This window comes from Miscanthus floridulus, chromosome 6 (assembly GCF_019320115.1).
Source record: "Miscanthus floridulus cultivar M001 chromosome 6, ASM1932011v1, whole genome shotgun sequence".
NCBI lineage: Eukaryota > Viridiplantae > Streptophyta > Magnoliopsida > Poales > Poaceae > Miscanthus > Miscanthus floridulus.
In genome coordinates, this window is record NC_089585.1 from 31361992 (window position 1) to 31382047 (window position 20056).

Sequence of the window (20056 nt, forward strand, 5' to 3'; positions counted from 1 at the left end):
AACGAACACTATTGAAGAAATAATAATACAAACCTAAAGAATTCGGGAGAAAATGGTAAAAGCAATGATCTAGAGTAAATACGCCCTAAGCATCCCTTAGCACCATGGACCAAAACAGAAATACATCTCTTGAGAGCCAAGAAAACATTAGGCAGAGCACAATTTATATTTTCTCCAAATCACTGAACCAAAGCATGAATAACAATTTAGGAGGAAGTAACACAGGTTCTCAGAAAACTAAGTGTAACCACATCATAAGCTACTCCCAGTGTGGTGTAAATGTTGAGATCCAATAATAACCAAGATTTTCTACTTTCGCTCAAGAACATCATCACAGAAGGCTGATCAGACTGGGAAAGCTAAAAAATATCAACTGAGTGGCCGTCCTGAAAATCAAGATGAGAGCAAAACTCATTGCATTATCTGGTAAGCGAAACAACAATACAGTCGTCGTTGTTCAAGAGTTCAAATGAAAATACCACCACTTGGCATAGCAGTTCAAAGCAATAGAATAGTAATAACCTAAGGATGGTACATTAGGCATAGCAGTTGCAAGAGCAACAAGGCAAGCAAGAAAGGCATTTCAATCTTCCCCAGCAACTCTAAACAAAGGTAGCCAGCCAACATAAACTACACCTATTGTGCCTCCTCTGTATCCTGGTTCTTCTTCTTTTTCTTCTGCTTTTTCTTCTCACTCTTCTCAGCATCTGTGCCATCTCCATTCTGAGCACTCTCCGGAGCTGCAGCATCACTTCCTTCCTTGCTTTTCTTCTTCTTCTTTTTCTTCTCACTACCCTTCTCATCAGCTGCATCAACCTCCTCCTTGACCTCCACAGCCTCAGCTGATCCTGATTCACCCTTGTCTTTCTTTTTTTTCTTCTTCTTCTCACTCTTCTCCCCTTCCACTGCTTCAGTGGCTTCCTCAACTTTGATCTTCTTCGCGGGAACAGAAACATCAGTATCCTCATCATCCTTCTGCCTCTTTTTTTTCTTCTCCTTAACCTCTTCAGTCACAGCTGTGTCTTGTTCCACCTTTGCCTTCTCTGGCTCAGGAGCAGCTGCAATGCTGGCAACTGAAACATCACCACCAGTGGGAAGCACCGCATTCCGAAGCCACTCAGCTGGTGTCTTCTCGTTTGGCTTCCCATGCTTGTCAAGGAGACCTTCAGTAATCATTTTTTTCTTCTTGAGTGCCACCGGGCCAAGCCCCCACTTCCTTGGGTACGTATCTCTGTCCATCACTACCCTCTTGATCTTTGCAACTGCGCCATGGTCACAGGTCGCCATCACAGCAGTAGTCATCTCAGCAATACCAATCGCGATAGCCTCACCCTTGGTCGTCATGAGAACCACCTCCTCCCCGGTCTCAATATCATTCTCAAATCGGAGCAACCCGGGAATCATAAGCTTAGCACCATAGCAGATAGCATTTACAGCAGAATCCTTCACAACAAGCCTCTTGTAGCTAGTAAGCAGTACCTCTAGTGGCATCACGACACGCCTCAAGTATGACTCATCCTTGTAGTTGTCCAGCGACCACATCGCGTCCATCACATCGTGCATGGTCACCATGTTGTCCTGCTCCCCGAGGATCCCCGACCTGACACGGCGCAACTCCTGCATATGCGCACCAACACCAAGGAGCAGCCCAAGGTGCACACAGAGAGTCCGGACATAGGTACCTGCCTCGCAGGAGATCCAGAACACGGCGAGGTGGCGCTCGGGATCGTGCTCCAGGAGCTTGCTCTCGTAGATTGTCCGCACCCTGAGCTGGCGCTTGACAGCAGAGATAAGCGGCGGGCGCTGGAACACCGCGCCGGTGAGGGCCTCTAGCGCGCGGGCCACCCGCGCGGTGTCCGGCACGGCGGCGTGGAAGCGGGCGACGCATACGTACTCCTTGCCGGCGCCCTGCTGCGACTTGACGAGGCGCGTAGCGCGGTCGATGCAGACGATGAGGTTGCCGGTGACCTTGGGGTCGAGCGTGCCGCTGTGACCGGTCTTCTCGGCGCGGAGGATGCGCTTGATCCAGGCGACCACCTCGTGGGAGGACGGGTTCGACGGCTTGTCGAGGTTGATGACGCCGTAACGGAGATACTCGGCGAGGGGGCGCTTGAGCGGCGAGTGGCCGGAGGGGAGCGGGGTGTAGTGGCCGGTGCGGACGTTTAGGCGGTCGTAGTTCTTGAGGAGGAGCGGCCAGGTGGAGGTGTCGAGGGACGGCACAAGGGACTGCGGCTTGATGAGGTAGCCATCAGTCTTCTCCTCGGCCTCAACGAGCGACGGCGGGTCGGCGGCGGCGACGGCGGGGTCGTCCTTCGATTTGTGCTTCTTCTTCTTCCTCGATTTGGCTTGCTCAGAGGCAGGGGACGCGACGGCCGGCGTCGCGGACGACATTGCGGCGGGCCGTGGGGGTGGGTAGGTTCTAGGGTTTTCGCGGCGGTGGGTAAAGGTGGGAGCGGCGGCGTGGTGGCAACGGAGAAAGGGGGTTTTAACGGAAGGGTTTAGGGTTTAGTGGCGGGAGAATGGGCCGATCGTGGGTTGGGCTATGGGCTTTTGCGGGACCAGGCCGGTTTCGATAATATAAGTGGGACACGATTTCGCATAATGCGACCACTGGAGATGGGATCATTGATCTTTATAATTGTTGGTATAAAATAAATGCTACAAGATTTCGCATAGTGCCGAGGAAGATCAAAGATCTTCGGATGAAGGGCTCGACTGATGTCATGCCGAGCGGTTTTGGCTAACAGACACATTATTAATAATTGTGGCTGCCCACTGTGTCAGAATGGGGCGGAAGACATTTGTTCACTTGTTTGTTTCAGCCAGAGCTTATTAGTCAGCCAACAATGTTTTTCTCTCACAATAAATCAGCATCAGCCGGACTTATCAGTCCAGAAACCAACCAGCGAACAGGTCGATTAAGCATATTTAAGCATATGAAATTCTCATGTGATCGAGCAAAAGCAGTGTGGAGATCGCTCGGAGTCTAGGAGAGGATCATGTAACTCCTGGAAACTGATCGATCGGGATCTATTTATTGTACTAGAAGAGGTAACTCGAAGAGAACAAGTTCAAGGCCTGGGGGTAGGCTTAGCTGAACTAATTCTGATTGGAGGCCGGTTCCTGTGGGTGGGAGAGACGACAACTTGTGCATGGAGAGAACTTACAACGACCTTTAAGATCAGGCCTGTCTATTGCTACTCTTACTAAGAATTATAAGTTAGCGGCAAAAAAAAAAAAAGAACCGAGCTACGTCCAAGGTTGGCGGAAACTTCCGAAAGGATTTCAGATGTTGAATGTTGATGCTTCATTTGATGAAGATAGGGGGTGCAGAAGTACGAGATCAGAATACTTTTGTCCCTCACCTGGTGGATGCAGCTATGGCGGAAGCCTACGCCTTGAAGGAAGGGTTGATGTTAGCACTACATATTGGTTGCGACCGGTTGATCGTTCAATCCGATTGTATGGAGGTTGTTGAAATCATGGGCAACGGAGGTTTCACTACTAATTCAGCTACTGTGATGTATGACGAATGTAATATGGTTTGGTGCGGGATTCAGGAGATTCCATTGAGCATTTCAGCAGGAAAGCAGGCGACACATGAGCTGGCTAGATGAGCTATGCATAGAAAGGAAAATTGTATTTGGGATGATGATGCCTCTAGCTTTATTCTTGATTTATTAAAGCTAGTCTCATAGGGAGTTTCACTAGAATTTCATTTGCATTTAATAGCCTGCCACATATGCATTTTCGATGATATGACAATGTTTTAACGAAGAGAGAGAAGAATTAAGTTTCATGGGGATGAAACTCTCTTGGCACAGTTACTAACTCTTTATGAGGAATTAAATGTCTATGAAACTATAGAATGAAACTTTCCATTAAAAGTTGGTGTTTCATCCAAGTTTCATTTCATTCTACTTGACATGACAGTCTTAGAAATAACGAAATGAAACTCTTCACTGAGACTGGCCCAACAAATAATGTAACTACTCTCAATCAATTAAGCTTGCCGATTGGTTTGTCAAAAAAAAAAAACTTTACATGGAAAGAGCGCTGGCTGCTACAGGGAAATATATTTCACGAAAATCACTCTTTCAAAAGACGCCTGGATCTACCACTGTATACACAGAGCACAACATGAGCTCTTTATTTTTTTTCTCTTATATGGAGCTCTCCTTCGGTCTTCTTTATATAACCTAGGTGAGCCGGTAGAGATGCTCAACTAGATGCTTCTTCATTGTTTTTAGCTCCATGATTCCCTATTTAGGCCTTGTTTGGATGAATGGATTCACCTTAATCCACATGTGTTGGGATAGAATGAGGTGGAATTTAGTTAAAGTTCTACTTCAATCCGACCCAACACACGTGGATTGATGTAAATCCAACTACATCCAAATAAGACATTAATGCATTTCACAAATTTCCTCCGGAGGCCACAGATTGATATAGGTGCCAAAATTTGCTGAAATGGTCAATTTCGTTTGAGCCTAGATCATAATGTTTTGGCCTGCACACTATAGATGAGATCGTGAAGGTACAATTTCACCGTCAACAAAAGCACTCAAGCGTTGTTAACCTACCAGGTCAAGCACTTTACGCCCACAAATATATTTGCAAGCAGTAGCCCAATAACCAGTCCAAAAGACGACAGTTAACACCTGAATGGAGTTATGCAACATTCCTCAGTGTCTAACTTAAAACGTGTGACGGTACCAAACAGAAAGGGCTTCAGTGGCAATACCACGAACAAGGTTCACTACTAAGAAATTCAGACGACACTACAGTAGCTATTCACACGTGGATAACCTGGCCTAACTAATCCCTGCGTAAAGCCGCCCGAAGTTCTGCTGGATAATCCCCAAACTGAGTAGCGGAGGGAGGATGCATGTTGAAGACGTAGGTGACTGGTGCTGCCACCTGCATCCCTCTTGGTTGCCTGGAGATATCTGAGAACCATCCTAGAGTTGCTTCATCAAACATAAACGATTCGCTGAGGAAAAAGAAGCATTCTCTCGCCAATCTTTCCACCTGAAAAATCAGCCGCAGAAGTAATATTTCACAGTTGAGCGCAAAGTGTTGGATCAATTTCAAATGAGCCTTGAGGTATGGCTTACCTGTAACTGAACATATCTTGTGTTTTTCATGATCAGGATGACCTGCAGGTCAGACAGCCTTTCTGACAAAATCTTGATGGCAATATTCGTGAAGAACTTATGCAAGAGAGCCTGCTCAGTGGCTGACTCATCATTATCAAAGTCAGCGAACCAAAAAACTCGCTTAAGTTGTGTCCAAGGAACTGGTAATTTATGCTCAAGCCCAATGATTAGACTAGATGGATCAGCCAAATTTTCGAGTATCTTGAGGCCCTTTGGAACCGAATGAGACTGAGCAAACTGAAGACCAGGTGTACCAGCAACAATCTTACAGGCATCATAAAACTGGCTAAGCTTACTAGAGAGCTCCAGGGTTTTATCATTCATGACAAGAATATACCCATCTCCATCAGCAGGAAGCAACCTTGTACAGCACAATGAGGTGGCTCTGCCTTCTTGAGAGCATACTCCAGATGTGACAGGTGCAGAAACCAAGGAGCCAAAATCATGTGAGTATGGACAAGAGTTACCACTTCGACAACCCTGATTCGAGAGAACATAACATCAGAGACCAAAACAGAGAGATGTGAGGGGTAACTCAGTACCCATGCATTTCAGAAAATACAAAATCTATGCAAGGTGAAATAGCATCATTTGTAATTTATTCATTGTATTGCATTGAATTTGGCCATACAGAAATATTATGAATAAAAACTCTTGCTACTAGAAGCACAGGAAAACAGCCTAAGTTAACAGCTTGGGCTACAAACTTGAATGAAGAAGACATGAGCCAACAAAATGTGAAAGATCAACCAATAACATAAAATAAAATAAAATATTAAAAATCATACCTGTAATGTGAGATAGAACTTGCATACTGGTTTAGGAGCAAGGGATGAATGAGAAAAGCGGCATGCAGCCCCAAGATTGCATAATCCATTAGCAAAACACACACACGCCTCAGTTCCCAAGGTTGGCTTCACATTAGAACCAAGTTGTCCCTTATAAGAAATTGTCTTCACCTCAGCATGTTGTGTTTTCATCTGTGGACCAAATAAGAATCATTATGGGTAGCACAGAGAATTAATCGGACTGCATTTAACATAGATACTCATTAAATTCATCGACTGGAGCGCACCTCCTTGACAAGTGTCTTCAGCAATTCAACAATGGTACTGGTCCCAAAATCAGTTGGCGAAACATATGGAGTTGCAGCACATCGCTTCTGCGAATCGCTGTGAGAATTCTCGGCCTCCAACGAGAGTGAATCCATATCCACCTCTAGATCCAGTATTTTATGATAGAGACACGTGTGGTTGAATTCAGAAGGCTGAAGAAACTTTGGAGGATTGATTTTGACAAGAAAACTTGGCCTAAAACGGTGCAGTTGCATCATAACATCATCATCTAGTCAAAAGAACGAGTTAGCTGCTGACAAGTGTTACTCAAATTGTATGAAAATATCTTGCACTTCTACGAGTAGATCCTAACACCAAGTAAGCCTTGTTTGAACCCAAGCTACTTCTACACAGACCAAGAAGGCTAACTTTTCAAATATCTCCTGTACAGTTTTCCAATATATATTGGAAAAATGCATGACAAAAACAATGGTACTAAGCCACTACTCTAAGGTAACTTACTAGGAGTACGTATACTCTCATAAATCGCAAGAGTACAGGCAGAGGACATACAAATTTCAGAGATGTTCTTAAACGCTGCAGGGACGAGATTGTGAACTGCACACCACTCCTCTTCGGGTTTAGTAAGGAAGGTATGTGATTCTTCTGGTTCTTGAGTTTTCGCCACATCTTTTAGATATTCCAGACGGTGCTTGTCCTGAAATACAGGGTGAATTTAATCCCGAATTGCAGACAATAAAAAGTTCAAGGGTATTTTAAAACTGAAGCAAAAACCTTTTTCTAATAATGATGGCATGTCACGCTTTAAGACTTCAAATTATTAATGTTACAAAACAAAACTATCAAATGTGGATGTATGCACAGGGATTATTACACATAGGATATACCTTAAAAACACACTCCCAAAATTGAAATGCACAAAGATTTCCCATGGTGGTAGCTTCCTTTTTGCCAATTTGTACACTGCCATTTCCCTTGAAATAATTATCTCTGTACTTCTGGCGCTGTAAAACAGATAACAGGGAATAACTACCGCAACACTTGGAACTGGAGATGAAGGATGGTCCATAACCCAACTAAAGCATACCACATACCAGTGCTTGATAGCCAAAAGGTTGCACGATAGGAAGTGGCTGGATGTCCAACATGATGCTTATTAGAATTCCTTCATGGACACAGCCAAGCTCACAAAATTTAAGGGCAAGAACAGAAGAATCAAATGACAATGGCAAACTATTGAGCAAACAGCCATAAAAAGTGGGCTTATAGCGTCCAGAACTTGTAATCTCCAATGCATGAATTTGAACAAGTGATTCTAGTGCGTCTTCAATAGCATCTGGATCTGGTGGATTAAGAACTCTTTGCAGAAGTGCTGCAGAAAAACATAGTAAGAGGTTTATCTTAACCTAACTAGGTAGCAAAAAATTGACCACAAATATATACATAAGTTTTTGAACTAATCACATGAATATACTATTGACGTATTCTTCATAAAAAGTACCTCCATTGTGTGATATCTTTTGTGATGAATATAGTATCGATGTATTCTTCATAAAAAGTACCTCCATTGTGTGAAATCTTTTGTGTAATTTGATAAAAAATATAGAATTATGAAATTTAAGTGTCAAGGTTTGCACTTTGAAGGTGTGAAAAAAAAGAAGGATAGCGACAAACTCACCAGGGACAATCATAGATTGCTTCAAATTAAAAACAATGAACGAGAGTATAACATAAATAAATCACAAAACAAGCATGAATTAAGGATTTAAGGGTGGCTGAGCTGCAGAGAAAAAGAATTACCGCTAGGGTCATTTATCGATCTGGGCTCTGCACAACAAACCATGAGCACTTGCTCCCTTAAGGATAATCTCAAAATGGCAGGATATTCATGATCATTTAAACTGCTATAAAATGTTCCAGTTACCAAACGATAAATTTGACCATCACAGGTTCGACCTGTCCTGCCTTTACGCTGCTCAGCCTAGGAAAAGATTAAAGAACAGTACAAAAGTTTCAAGCTAAAAGGTAAACTTGAACAAGAAAAGGAATAGGACATCTGTGATTTAGTTACCTGAGACTTGGAAATCCAAACAAGCCCAGCTGCGTCTGTTTTCCTAATTGGGTCCCAGTAGACTTGCAATGATCTACAAGAATCAATAACATATGCAACTCCTGGTATAGTAACTGATGATTCAGCAATGTTTGTAGCCAGTATCACCTGCAGGGAAAAAAAAACTTCCATTGTGCTTTATTGGTAACAGATCATTTCAACTATCTAAATATAAAACGCGCCCAAACTAAGTTCATCTGTATTGTTATTTGTTACAACTAATTACGTTACATCCCTTCAAGTGTTACGGGGTATCCTTGTAGGCCAGTCACAGAGCTAATTCCCCTTTTTAAAAGGCAGCCCTTCACATCTCAAATATAAATCCATTTGGACTCATGCACGTGATTAAGGTCCATGGTACAATGGCTATGATACCTCTCAATATTTGTAATAACTAAGGTAATTGGGGTGCTTACTTTATTGAATAGGCAATTCAAATGGCATAAAAGGTGCCTTGATGAATAGAGTGTGCGTGTTCCCTACTGTATTTTCCTAAAAAAGAAGCCTTGAAATTGTTGATGATCTTATATTTGGTGAAGTGTAATTCCCCATAACTCATACAGCGATAAGAAACACATATCATGCTGATGCATGACATGTAACTGAGGCATAAATGAGATCAGGAAAGAGAGGTATTTCTGCTTGAGATTTCAGCAACCATGCTATTGCAATTAGAAAATAATGATACAACCACACTTCATCCATTTCAAAATGTATGGTGTGATTTGAGCCAGTGTTGTCTCTTGTCTCCAACGATACACTTTCACCATTAATATCTCTTTATGTGATATAAGCCAATGACCATAAAATCGACATCATATTTAGTAATGGAGATATGAATAGAATTTCTAAATTTATATCTCACCATATACAGACTCTTGGGCATTTTTTTTTGTCAAAGTTCATTAATTTTGAATATTGATATCTGTGTGTGCCTTATAAAAAGAGGAGGGAGCATAAATAGAAATTCCATAAAATAATCCAATGTATTACTGTTATCATTATTTCTCGCTACTGGCACCACATAGCCAGAAATAGAAGCAAGTATTGGTAAGAAAAAAGACCACGTATGGTATGATAGAAATATAGGGGTATGTACCTTTCGGCAAGACTTTGAGATCTTCATAGTCTGAAGTGCTTCATCAGTGTCAATACTCCGGTGAAGAATATGTACTTTAAAGGTTGAACTAAAAGGAAATAGACGGATCCATTGCTGCTCCAATGCATAGTATGTAGGGAGGAAAACCAAAATACTCTTGCTAACGTCTGGTTCATTTTGGTGTATATGCAACAATAACTTGTGGATAACTTCATAAACATCATAGTTTATTTCAGCATCAGCAGAAGCATCCAGACCAGAGCAATATTTTGTTGAAAGCGATTGGGAATTTATCTTGAGAATATCAGCAATCTGAAAAGCATTGTTGCAATATGTAATGATTAACCATGACGAAGAAAGCTTATGGAGATGAATATATAGTACCATTTAAAAATCACAAACAGGGAGATGGAACAGAAACCAATGTGCCGTGGCAACATTAATGAAGTTGTCAAAGTAATGAAACTGGCATTAATTACACAAACATGAATAAATGAACATGTTTAATTAGTGGGTCAATATAATTTGTGGAAATGGTTACTTTTACATTGGATCAGCAATATGATTAATTGTAAATACACAAACAAACAACATCCTGTGGTGCAACCAGACATATAAAAGATTCAAAGACACATCATGCAAATTGGTTCATTGTAAGTTCAATAATATATGATGGACAAATATAGTAAGCAGTTAAACAAAATATTCACCTGCTCCAGGTATAAGACTTTGCGCTGAAAAATGCTTGTACGTGGACTGCAGGGAATGGCAATCACTTCAATCCTTTCGCCTCTTCCTAGATCTCTAAAATATTCTTTATATCTAGTAATGTCAGCAGTGGCAGACATCAAAACCAACCTGCCAAGAGTGACACGGTGACATACCAACAGCAGGTAGACAATAATTTATTTATAATACAAGATAAGATGGGAAAAATTACTGCTAAAAGACAAACATGATGTACCATACACTAGTGGACATTACGCTATTGTTTACCTTAAGTCACTCTTTTTCATCAAAAACTGCTTGATACTAGCAAGGACAAGATCAGATTCCACGGATCTTTCATGTACCTCATCAAGAATAATGACCTTATACCTCAACGCAGCAATTCCCCTATCACACATTTGCTCCAATACTACACCGGCTGTTTTGAACACAATTTTTGACCTGATTCACATGTCAAATAAGTTTAGAAAGTCAATTATGTAGCATAACAGGACTTAAGACAAAATCAAAGGTAGGTAAAAATGGACCATAAGCTTTAGGCAAATTGAATACCCAAGAGAATAATAAGGAAAATAACTGGAGATTCAGAGTAACGAAGCTAGGAATGGCAGTGGTCAATGTTGTGTAAAACTAGTGAATGTGTACGTGGAATCCACATTGACAAAATATATGTCAGAAATAATCATAGATAATAGACATTGAAATTGCAAATTGTGGAAATAGCACCCGGTGTTTCAACACATGTGTGACCAAGAACCTATCTTTGACATAGCTCGGTTGTATTTTGGAAACATAGGGTGATGGATAAGTCTCATGTGTGGCTGGTCTTTGTGGGGCTATGATGCTCACATGGTCATGGTCCTTGTGTGGCTGTTTTTCTGTTTTTAGGACAGCATCTTAGACTAGAGGACAGCATCTTAGAGGACAGCATCTTAGACTAGAGGACAGCATCTTAGCTAGGACAGCATATTAGCATCTTAGACTAGCATCTTAGACTAGCATCTTGGCATATGCTTGGCTGGCTAGCAGCCTATAAATATGTAACCCCAACCCCTTGGGTTGGTATGGCATTTGTGTGAGCTTGTGTGAGAAATAGACAAGAAAATTGCCCCAACTCCTAGTGTCATCCTCTCTCGATGAGAGTAAGAATTCTCCTACTACCAAGAGTGAGAATTCAGCGACTAACAAGTGGTATCAGAGCCGTATTATCCTGTAGCCTGAGCATCTCTTGCTCATCTTCTCTCCCAGCCCCACAACAGCCCCAGCTGTTGGCAGCAGCAGCTCCTCCGGCCGCTCCTGTTCACTCCTCTCCCAGCTCGTCTGAAGCAGCCCTCTCCCCACGCAGCAGCTCCCCCGGTAGCGCGTCATGTCCGCAGGGCAGTCTCAGCGCTCGGTCGCCTCGAGCACGCGGCGTCGGCAGGAGGCCGAACTTGCCGCGGCAGAGGAACGCGAGCGAGCGGCGGCAGAGACCGCTGCGGCGGCGGCAAGGGCGTCGAGGCTAGCAGCGGCGGAGCTGGCAGCAGCCAGAGCGGAGGCGGAAGCAGCGGCGGCGGCGAATGCAGCGCGTGCGGCGGCGGCGGAGGTCGAGGCTCTGCGCGGCAGCATCGGCAGCTCCATTTCCGCTGACGACACCGCCGACGCGGACCTCGAGCTGCTAGAGAGGGAGGCAGCGCGAGCGCGGGCGGCGCAGTGGACAGCCGCGCACGTCCACGAGCGTGGCGGCAGCCCAGACAGGCGCGGACGCGCTGGCGGCGCTCCTGGAGGAGGCGCGCACGGCGGTGGCGCTCCTGGGGCAGCCGCGCACGCCCACGAGCGCGGCGGCAGCCCAGACAGGCGCGGACGCGCCGGTGGCGCTCCTGGAGGAGGCGCGCACGGCGGCGGCGCTCCTGGAGGAGGCGCGCACGGCAACGGTGGCGGACGGGTCGATGGAGAGCGCGGCCTTCACAGGCAGCGTGGCTCTCTCTCCCCGGATCGGTACCGACGGGTCGATGGAGAGCGCGGCCTTCACAGGCAGCGTGGCTCTCTCTCCCCGGATCGGTACCGTGGTTACCACGGGCTCCAGGCTGTTGTCAGGGACGTCGGTCCCGGCGGTGGGTGGCCTACCCTCACCAAGACCAACTACGTCGAGTGGGCTGCGGTGATGAGGGTAAAGCTCCAGGTGCGGCACATGTGGGAGGCAGTCCGGTACGGCGACGTCGACTACGACCTAGATCGACGGGCGCTGGATGCTCTCATCGCTGCAGTCCCGCCCGAGATGCAGTTCTCGCTTACCAGCAAGCGGACTGCCAAGGAGGCTTGGGACGCCATCGCTGCGGCACGCATCGGCAGCGACCGCGCCCGCAAGTCCACACTGCAGGCACTTCGCAAGGAGTGGGAGAACCTGGCTTTCAAGCCAGGTGAGGACGTTGATGACTTTGCTCTCCGTCTCAACACTCTGTTGCAGAAGATGGTGCAGTTCGGCGACGACACCTACGGCGAGGAGAGAGCTGTCGAAAAGCTCTTCCGCTGCGTCCCCGAGAAGTACAAGCAGATGGCTCGCTCGATCGAGTCGCTGCTGGATCTCTCCACGATGTCGATCGAGGAGGCGATAGGTCGCCTCAAGGTCGTCGATAGTGATGAGCCACAGTCCCTCTCAGGGCCCATCACCACTGGCGGGAAGCTCCTTCTCACTCGGGAGCAGTGGCTTGCCAGCCAGGGTGACCGGAGGAAGGGGGAGCCTTCTTCCGCGACAGGCGGCCGCAAGCGTGGCAAGCCACGTAAGGCGCGCAGAGACGCCCAGGCCGGGGCGCGAGGACGTGCCGAGGGTGATGCCCGCGGAGGCGCCCAGGGCGGCGCCGCCGGCAGGCACAAGCCGGCACGAGACGACGCCTGCCGCAACTGCGGCCAGCTTGGCCATTGGGCCAAGGACTGTCGACAGCCACGACGCGGCCAGGCCCACGTCGCACAGGCGGAGGAGGAGGAGCCGGCTCTGTTCATGGCACATGCCAGCATCGAGCTACCTCCAGCGGCACCGGCCGCAGCGGCTCTCCTCCACCTTGACGAGCCAAAAGCACACGCCCTCCTCGGCGACAGCTCCGGCAACGACAAGACTGACGGGTGGTGCCTCGACACCGGCGCCACCCATCACATGACCGGTCGACGGGAGTTCTTCACCGAGCTTGACTCTAGCGTCCGAGGCTCCGTCAAGTTTGGGGATGCCTCCGGCGTGGAGATCAAGGGCGTCGGCTCCATCATCTTCACCGCCGTGTCTGGTGAGCACAGGCTGCTCACCGGAGTCTACTACATCCCCGCGTTGAGGAACTCCATCATCAGCTTGGGACAGCTGGATGAGAACGGTTCGCGCGTGGTGGTTGAGGACGGAGTCATGAGGATTTGGGATCGTCGTCGTCGCCTTCTTGCCAAGGTATCCAGAAGCGCAAATCGACTCTACGTCCTTAACGTGCAGGTGGCACAACCCCTCTGTCTCGCTGCTCGTCGGGACGACGAGGCGTGGCAGTGGCACGAGCGTTTCGGGCACCTTCACTTTGAGGCCCTGAAGCGGCTCAGTGCCACGGAGATGGTGCGAGGCCTGCCGTGCCTCGACCATGTGGAGCAGCTCTGCGACGTCTGCGTGTTGACGAAGCAGAGGCGACTCCCCTTTCCCCAGCAGGCGAGCTTTCGAGCCAAGGAGAGGCTCGAGCTCGTGCACGGGGACTTGTGTGGCCCGGTGACACCGGCCACACCGGGAGGACGACGCTACTTCCTGCTGCTCGTCGACGACCTCTCCCGCTACATGTGGGTGATGGTCCTCGGCAGCAAGGGAGAGGCTGCGGACGCCATCAGACGCGCGCAGGCTTCTGCGGAGGCGGAGTGCGGCCGCAAGCTGCGCGTGCTGCGCACCGACAACGGCGGCGAATTCACGGCGGCTGAATTCGCGTCGTACTGCGCTGACGAGGGCATTCAGCGCCACTACTCCGCGCCGTACAGCCCGCAGCAGAACGGCGTCGTCGAGCGGCGCAACCAGACGGTTGTGGGGATGGCTCGGGCCCTCCTCAAGCAGAGGGGGATGCCGGCTGTCTTCTGGGGAGAGGCGGTGGTGACGGCCGTCTACATCCTCAACCGCTCGCCTACCAAGGCGCTCGACGGCAGGACGCCGTACGAGGCTTGGCATGGGCGCAAGCCGGCGGTCTCCCACTTGCGGGTCTTCGGCTGCCTCGCGTTCGCCAAGGAGCTTGGCCACATCAGCAAGCTCGACGACAGGAGCACTCCGGGAGTGTTCATCGGCTACGCGGAGGGCTCGAAGGCCTACCGCATCCTCGACCCGAAGACACAGCGTGTGCGCACGGCGCGCGACGTTGTGTTCGACGAAGGGCGAGGATGGGCGTGGGACAAGGCGGTGGACGATGGCTCGGCTCCGACTTACGACGACTTCACTGTCGAGTACGTCCACTTCGAGGGAGCTGGGGGAGTAGGCAGCTCTTCTTCGGCGAGCGCGTCTACCCCAGTCCCCGAGCCTCCACCGACCCCGGCGCCTGCTACTCCGACAGCTCCACGCTCTCCAGCCAGGACCTCGGCTGCGATGAGTTCTTCGCCGGCTCCACCACAGCCGGCAACGCCACGCACTCCAGCACCGACAGGCACCTCTCCGGGCACGTCTACTCCAACACCAGCTCGTGTCGAGCATAGCCCGGTTGAGCTCGCTACTCCGCTCTCTCACGACGAGGAGCGCATCGACGCGTACCACGACGGCGAGCCGTTGCGGTACCGTACGATGGAGAACCTTCTCGGCGACCAGTTGGTGCCGGGACTGGTGCCTCATGACCTGGAGGACCTGGAGGCGCAGTTGCACCTTGCGTGTGACGACGGCGAGCCTCGGTCGTTCGCAGAGGCCGAGAGACACGCGGCATGGCGCGCCGCGATGCAGTTGGAGATGGATGCGGTTGAGAAGAACCGCACCTGGGAGCTTGCTGACCTTCCTCGTGGTCATCGCGCGATCACCCTTAAGTGGGTGTACAAGCTGAAGAGGGATGAAGCCGGTGCCATCGTCAAGCACAAGGCTCGCTTGGTGGCACGAGGTTTCGTGCAGCAGGAGGGGGTCGACTTCGACGACGCCTTTGCTCCCGTGGCACGGATGGAGTCCGTGCGACTCCTCCTTGCGCTAGCTGCCCAGGAGGGCTGGCGTGTTCATCACATGGACGTCAAGTCGGCAGTTCCTTAACGGCGACTTGAAGGAGGAGGTCTACGTGCACCAGCCGCCGGGATTTGCGATCCCCGGCAAGGAGGGCAAGGTGCTCCGCCTGCGCAAGGCCCTCTATGGCTTGCGGCAGGCACCGAGGGCGTGGAATGCCAAGCTGGATTCCACGCTAAAGGGGATGGGCTTCGAGCAAAGCCCGCACGAGGCGGCCATCTACCGACGGGGCAATGGAGGTAATGCCCTGTTGGTGGGTGTCTACGTCGACGACTTGGTGATCACCGGCACCAAGGATGCGGAGGTGGCGGCATTCAAGGAAGAGATGAAGGCCACCTTCCAGATGAGTGACCTGGGGCCTCTCTCCTTCTACCTGGGAATCGAGGTACACCAGGATGACTCTGGGATCACGCTTCGACAGACCGCCTACGCCAAGCGCGTCGTTGAGCTAGCTGGGCTCACCGACTGCAACCCAGCTCTCACTCCGATGGAGGAGAGGCTGAAGCTGAGCCGCGACAGCACGACGGAGGAGGTGGACGCTACGCAGTACCGGCGTCTTGTGGGGAGCCTTCGCTACCTCGCCCACACACGGCCGGACTTGGCATTCTCCGTCGGCTACGTTAGTCGGTTCATGCAGCGACCGACGACGGAGCACCAGCAGGCTGTGAAGAGGATCATCCGCTATGTTGCGGGGACTCTCGACCACGGCCTCTACTACCCGAGGTGCCCTGGGGCGGCACACTTCGTCGGGTACAGCGACAGCGACCACGCCGGCGACATCGACACCAGCAAGAGCACGAGCGGGATCCTCTTCTTCCTCGGCAAGTGCCTCGTTAGCTGGCAGTCGGTCAAGCAGCAGGTGGTGGCCCTGTCCAGCTGCGAGGCCGAGTACATAGCGGCCTCCACCGCTTCGACTCAGGCGCTCTGGCTCGCTCGACTGCTTGGTGATCTCCTCGGCAGAGACACTAGAGCGGTGGAGCTCAGGGTGGACAGCAAGTCCGCTCTGGCCCTGGCAAAGAACCCCGTGTTCCACGAACGCAGCAAGCACATCCGGGTGAGGTACCACTTCATCCGAAGCTGTTTGGAGGAAGGGAGCATCAAGGCGAGCTACATCAACACCAAGGACCAGCTTGCGGACCTGCTCACCAAGCCCCTTGGGAGGATCAAGTTCCTTGAGCTCTGCTCCAGGACCGGGATGGTTCAACTCTCCCACAAGACGACGCACGAGACTTAGGGGGAGAATGATGGATAAGTCTCATGTGTGGCTGGTCTTTGTGGGGCTATGATGCTCACATGGTCATGGTCCTTGTGTGGCTGTTTTTCTGTTTTTAGGACAGCATCTTAGACTAGAGGACAGCATCTTAGAGGACAGCATCTTAGACTAGAGGACAGCATCTTAGCTAGGACAGCATATTAGCATCTTAGACTAGCATCTTAGACTAGCATCTTGGCATATGCTTGGCTGGCTAGCAGCCTATAAATATGTAACCCCAACCCCTTGGGTTGGTATGGCATTTGTGTGAGCTTGTGTGAGAAATAGACAAGAAAATTGCCCCAACTCCTAGTGTCATCCTCTCTCGATGAGAGTAAGAATTCTCCTACTACCAAGAGTGAGAATTCAGCGACTAACATAGGGTTCCATTTGTGGTATTGGAAAATACTATTAGAAGCTGCAAAAAGACTAATCGAAGGAATCAAGGAGAGGTATGCAGATAGGGATCGACTCGGAGAGTGTTGGGCATAGAATTGGTGAGTCCAAAATGTAAGGTTCTCAGGATCAGGGTTCTAGCAAGGAACAATTTTTAACACTTGACAAGGATAGGAGGGTAACATGGAATGATTGTAGTCATAGCCACAAGACTTCAATCAAGTTTGCATTCATGAAAGACACTTGAGGGACGATCCCTACGGGATGATGCACAACCAAAGCACCCGGTACTAATTCAAAACGCTTAAGTGCAGGGTATGCTCCCTGATGGAACTTTAGTAGCAGTGTAACAGCATGGTGTCTTGGAGCCAAGTGCACAGGTCCAACAAACAGAGCACAAACTATGACAAAGCTAATGCAAGCCTGATAAGAAAGCATTTGTCAAGCATGATGTTAACTAGAGAAGCAAAATGCACTCTGGAACACCATTTTTGCCCCTGCCACATCAGCAGACTAAAGTACTCCAAGTAATTCCCGAGTCAGAACGATCACAAAAAAGCATAAATCCACTCAATAAAGCTGCATATACTAAAGTGTTGTGTGATAACTGAAAGCAGTCGAATTTCTCTTAAAACAATGGCATTAGATAACACATAACAGAGTTAAGTACCTTTTAGAGTTGAGATCCGACACATTTGAGTGACCTATATGATATCCAACCTCCTCGCCTAGCTGCCAATTGCGAGATTCAGCTATCGCTCGAGCAATGGCTACCACTGCAAACCTTCTAGGCTGTGTGCACAGGATAGGTTCCATATTTTCCTCTAAGAGGAACTGGGGAACCAGAGAACTCTTCCCTGCAAGAAAAGAGAACTGAATAGGGTGGCAATTAAATATATAAACCCAATGAATTTCAAGAAAATTGCATCTTGCTCCACTGCGCGCTCGAATGCGCATCCGGTAAGGCAACGACAAATTCGGGAATCTGAAATGTGAATCCATAGGGTGTCCTTCCGCACTAAAAGTACATAAGGCAAAGACATATTCGGGGAATCTGAAATGCGAATCTCAAATGGTGAATTTCCCATTTCCGCACTAAAAGGTAGAAGGTAGAACCTCCCCTCGCAATTTACCCTTCCTCCGACAACTGAATTGAAGTTCGTCCTGCTAAAACCCTTCGAGTTCCTTCCCAATCCAACAGAAACCGCGTCCAAAACCCCAGTGATAACCCGAATCAGACCTAAAATTACGAGTAGAACAAAATCGCACAAAACTAAAGCAACACAAATTCCATGAAACTTTTACCTAAGTAAAATCGTAAGAAAAAAAATCCATCTCCTGGCCTCAACAAAACCCCAAAAGCGTAAAAAGGCTTCATCACAGCACAGAGCACACACACACAGTAGAACCGATCGAGAAGGTAATGGGCGAAAGGAAACCCCTGAAGTTACCGCATCCGGTGTCCCCCACGATCAGCGTGACGCGGTTCGCCTTCACCTTCTCGACGATCTTGTCGCGAAGCGCCTCCACGGCGAGCGGCGGCCGCGGCGGCGGCGGCGCATCCTCCTGCTGCTGGTTCCCCTCCTCCACCACCACCACCCCCGGCGCCATGGCCGCCGGCTAGGATCCTTCCGAGGCTCAACGCAATGCCGCGCCTTCGGCTGCAAGCTTTCCGGCCCTTTTGGGCTTGCCTCCGATGGCTCGCGCCTTCCGTGGCAGTGTTTTGCTGCCCCTTTTGAAGGGGGGCGTGGCGAACTAGCGATGCGCTCTACTTGGTGCGCGGACCGGCCCCACGAGACGAGAGCACGGGAGGGAACGGGTATGAGTCGTTGGTTCACCAAGACCGGGTCCAGGTAGATTCGACACTGAGGCCCGGAACTTCCTCCGGCACAGCTGGCGAAGGGTTTCCACGCACTTTCTACTGAGGGCGTGGTGATGTTTGTGTTGACGGGCCCACCTGTCAGTTTGACGTGTGTACCCTGTACTCATTTTTTCTATTTTCTATCATTGTACCTTGTCGTCAACCTGAAGGTTGGTTGACTGAGGTTTTCTTTTTAGCGCCTATCTGATCACATGAGATAGTATGGCTAAAAATTAGCTAAATTAGTTAGTGCATGTATAGCTAATAATTAGTCTTAGTGCATCCAAATAGGAGAGCTAATAGGTAAGGTATTTTTTTACCCAAGGCTTTAACTAATTGTTAGCCAACTATTAACTAGATCTAGCTTATCCAAACAAGCCTTTAGTTAGACAAAAAACATGTTGAGGTTAACAATATTTATTGTCGTCTTCCGCGAACCTATCTAAGACACCAAGAATCTTTCTAAAATTCATTCTCTAAATCATCATTTGGAGAGTCATTTTAGTAAAAATCATTTTCTATATGTTCTAAAGTGCTAGATAAAATACAGAGAAGTTATTTGAGGATGGAGAAAAATAGGTGCCGATTCTTATTAGTATGAATCTCCAATTGAGAATTTAGAGAGTTTGTTTAATAAAAAATAGGGACGCAAATGAGCTTGTCCATAAACTCATAAATAGTCTTAATTTTTACGGGTTATACAAGTAGTTTGTATAATTTATGATTTTTCTTGTGGATGCAATCGGGTTTGTCCACAATCCCGTAAATAGGCTTAAAATGGCACTTATGCAATGTGTAAGCATTTATGAACTGTTGTATTTCGCCATTTGGATGTTGGAACTATGTTATTGCTGAGTTGAGCTTGAGCAGGACATGAACTTAATTGCTTTTTGGTGGAAGACTATGGTTAAGACTTCCGTTTTGTGTGTGATTCGATGTGTCATATTTGAATTGGTGTGTATTTATGTTACAATATTGATGTTGTTCCTTATCAATTATTATTGCCTACATAGAGAAGTGCTGCCAAAATTTTCTTAAAGCATGTGCTTTGTTTTGTTGACTTAGCTCCTACAGAAAAGTTCAATCGGTTCAGTTAGAACCAAAAACCAAAATGCTCGATTCTCCTAGTATTTTAGAGCATTTCAATTCCCAGTTTATAAGGAACCAAATTTTGCGTATGTAACCGAAGAATCAATCGATCGATTCG

The 20056-nt window shown here is 48.3% G+C and overlaps 2 protein-coding genes across 2 annotated transcripts; both read right to left on the reverse strand.

Annotated features, from left to right (window-relative positions):
* Nucleotides 1-368: 368 nt before the first annotated feature.
* LOC136458018 (H/ACA ribonucleoprotein complex subunit 4-like) lies at nucleotides 369-2454 on the reverse strand. Its single transcript, XM_066458024.1, has one exon. The coding sequence runs from the start codon at nucleotides 2389-2391 to the stop codon at nucleotides 637-639; it is 1755 nt and encodes a 584-aa protein (XP_066314121.1). The 5' UTR covers nucleotides 2392-2454; the 3' UTR covers nucleotides 369-636.
* Nucleotides 2455-4500: 2046 nt separating this feature from the next.
* LOC136455890 (zinc finger CCCH domain-containing protein 4-like) lies at nucleotides 4501-18706 on the reverse strand. Its single transcript, XM_066455600.1, has 14 exons — nucleotides 18440-18706; nucleotides 17659-17845; nucleotides 10441-10614; nucleotides 10155-10302; nucleotides 9445-9756; nucleotides 8307-8453; nucleotides 8036-8216; nucleotides 7330-7607; nucleotides 7123-7239; nucleotides 6788-6932; nucleotides 6235-6503; nucleotides 5948-6139; nucleotides 5118-5639; nucleotides 4501-5031 (listed from the first exon to the last, which is right to left on the reverse strand). Exons 1-14 carry the CDS (start codon nucleotides 18597-18599, stop codon nucleotides 4819-4821), a joined length of 3045 nt encoding a protein of 1014 aa, XP_066311697.1. The 5' UTR covers nucleotides 18600-18706; the 3' UTR covers nucleotides 4501-4818.
* Between the last annotated feature and the right edge of the window lie 1350 nt (nucleotides 18707-20056).

Excerpts from the sequence above, each read along its gene's own strand:
- LOC136458018 (XM_066458024.1), bottom strand. The coding sequence starts at position 2,391 with ATGTCGTCCGCGACGCCGGCCGTCGCGTCCCCTGCCTCTGAGCAAGCC.
- LOC136455890 (XM_066455600.1), bottom strand. The coding sequence starts at position 18,599 with ATGGCGCCGGGGGTGGTGGTGGTGGAGGAGGGGAACCAGCAGCAGGAG. Across the intron at positions 10,615-17,658 it reads TCGGATCTCAACTCTAAAAG|GTCAAAAATTGTGTTCAAAA; the intron begins GTACTTAACTCT and ends CATGTGAATCAG. Across the intron at positions 7,240-7,329 it reads CTTTTGGCTATCAAGCACTG|CGCCAGAAGTACAGAGATAA; the intron begins GTATGTGGTATG and ends TCTGTTTTACAG.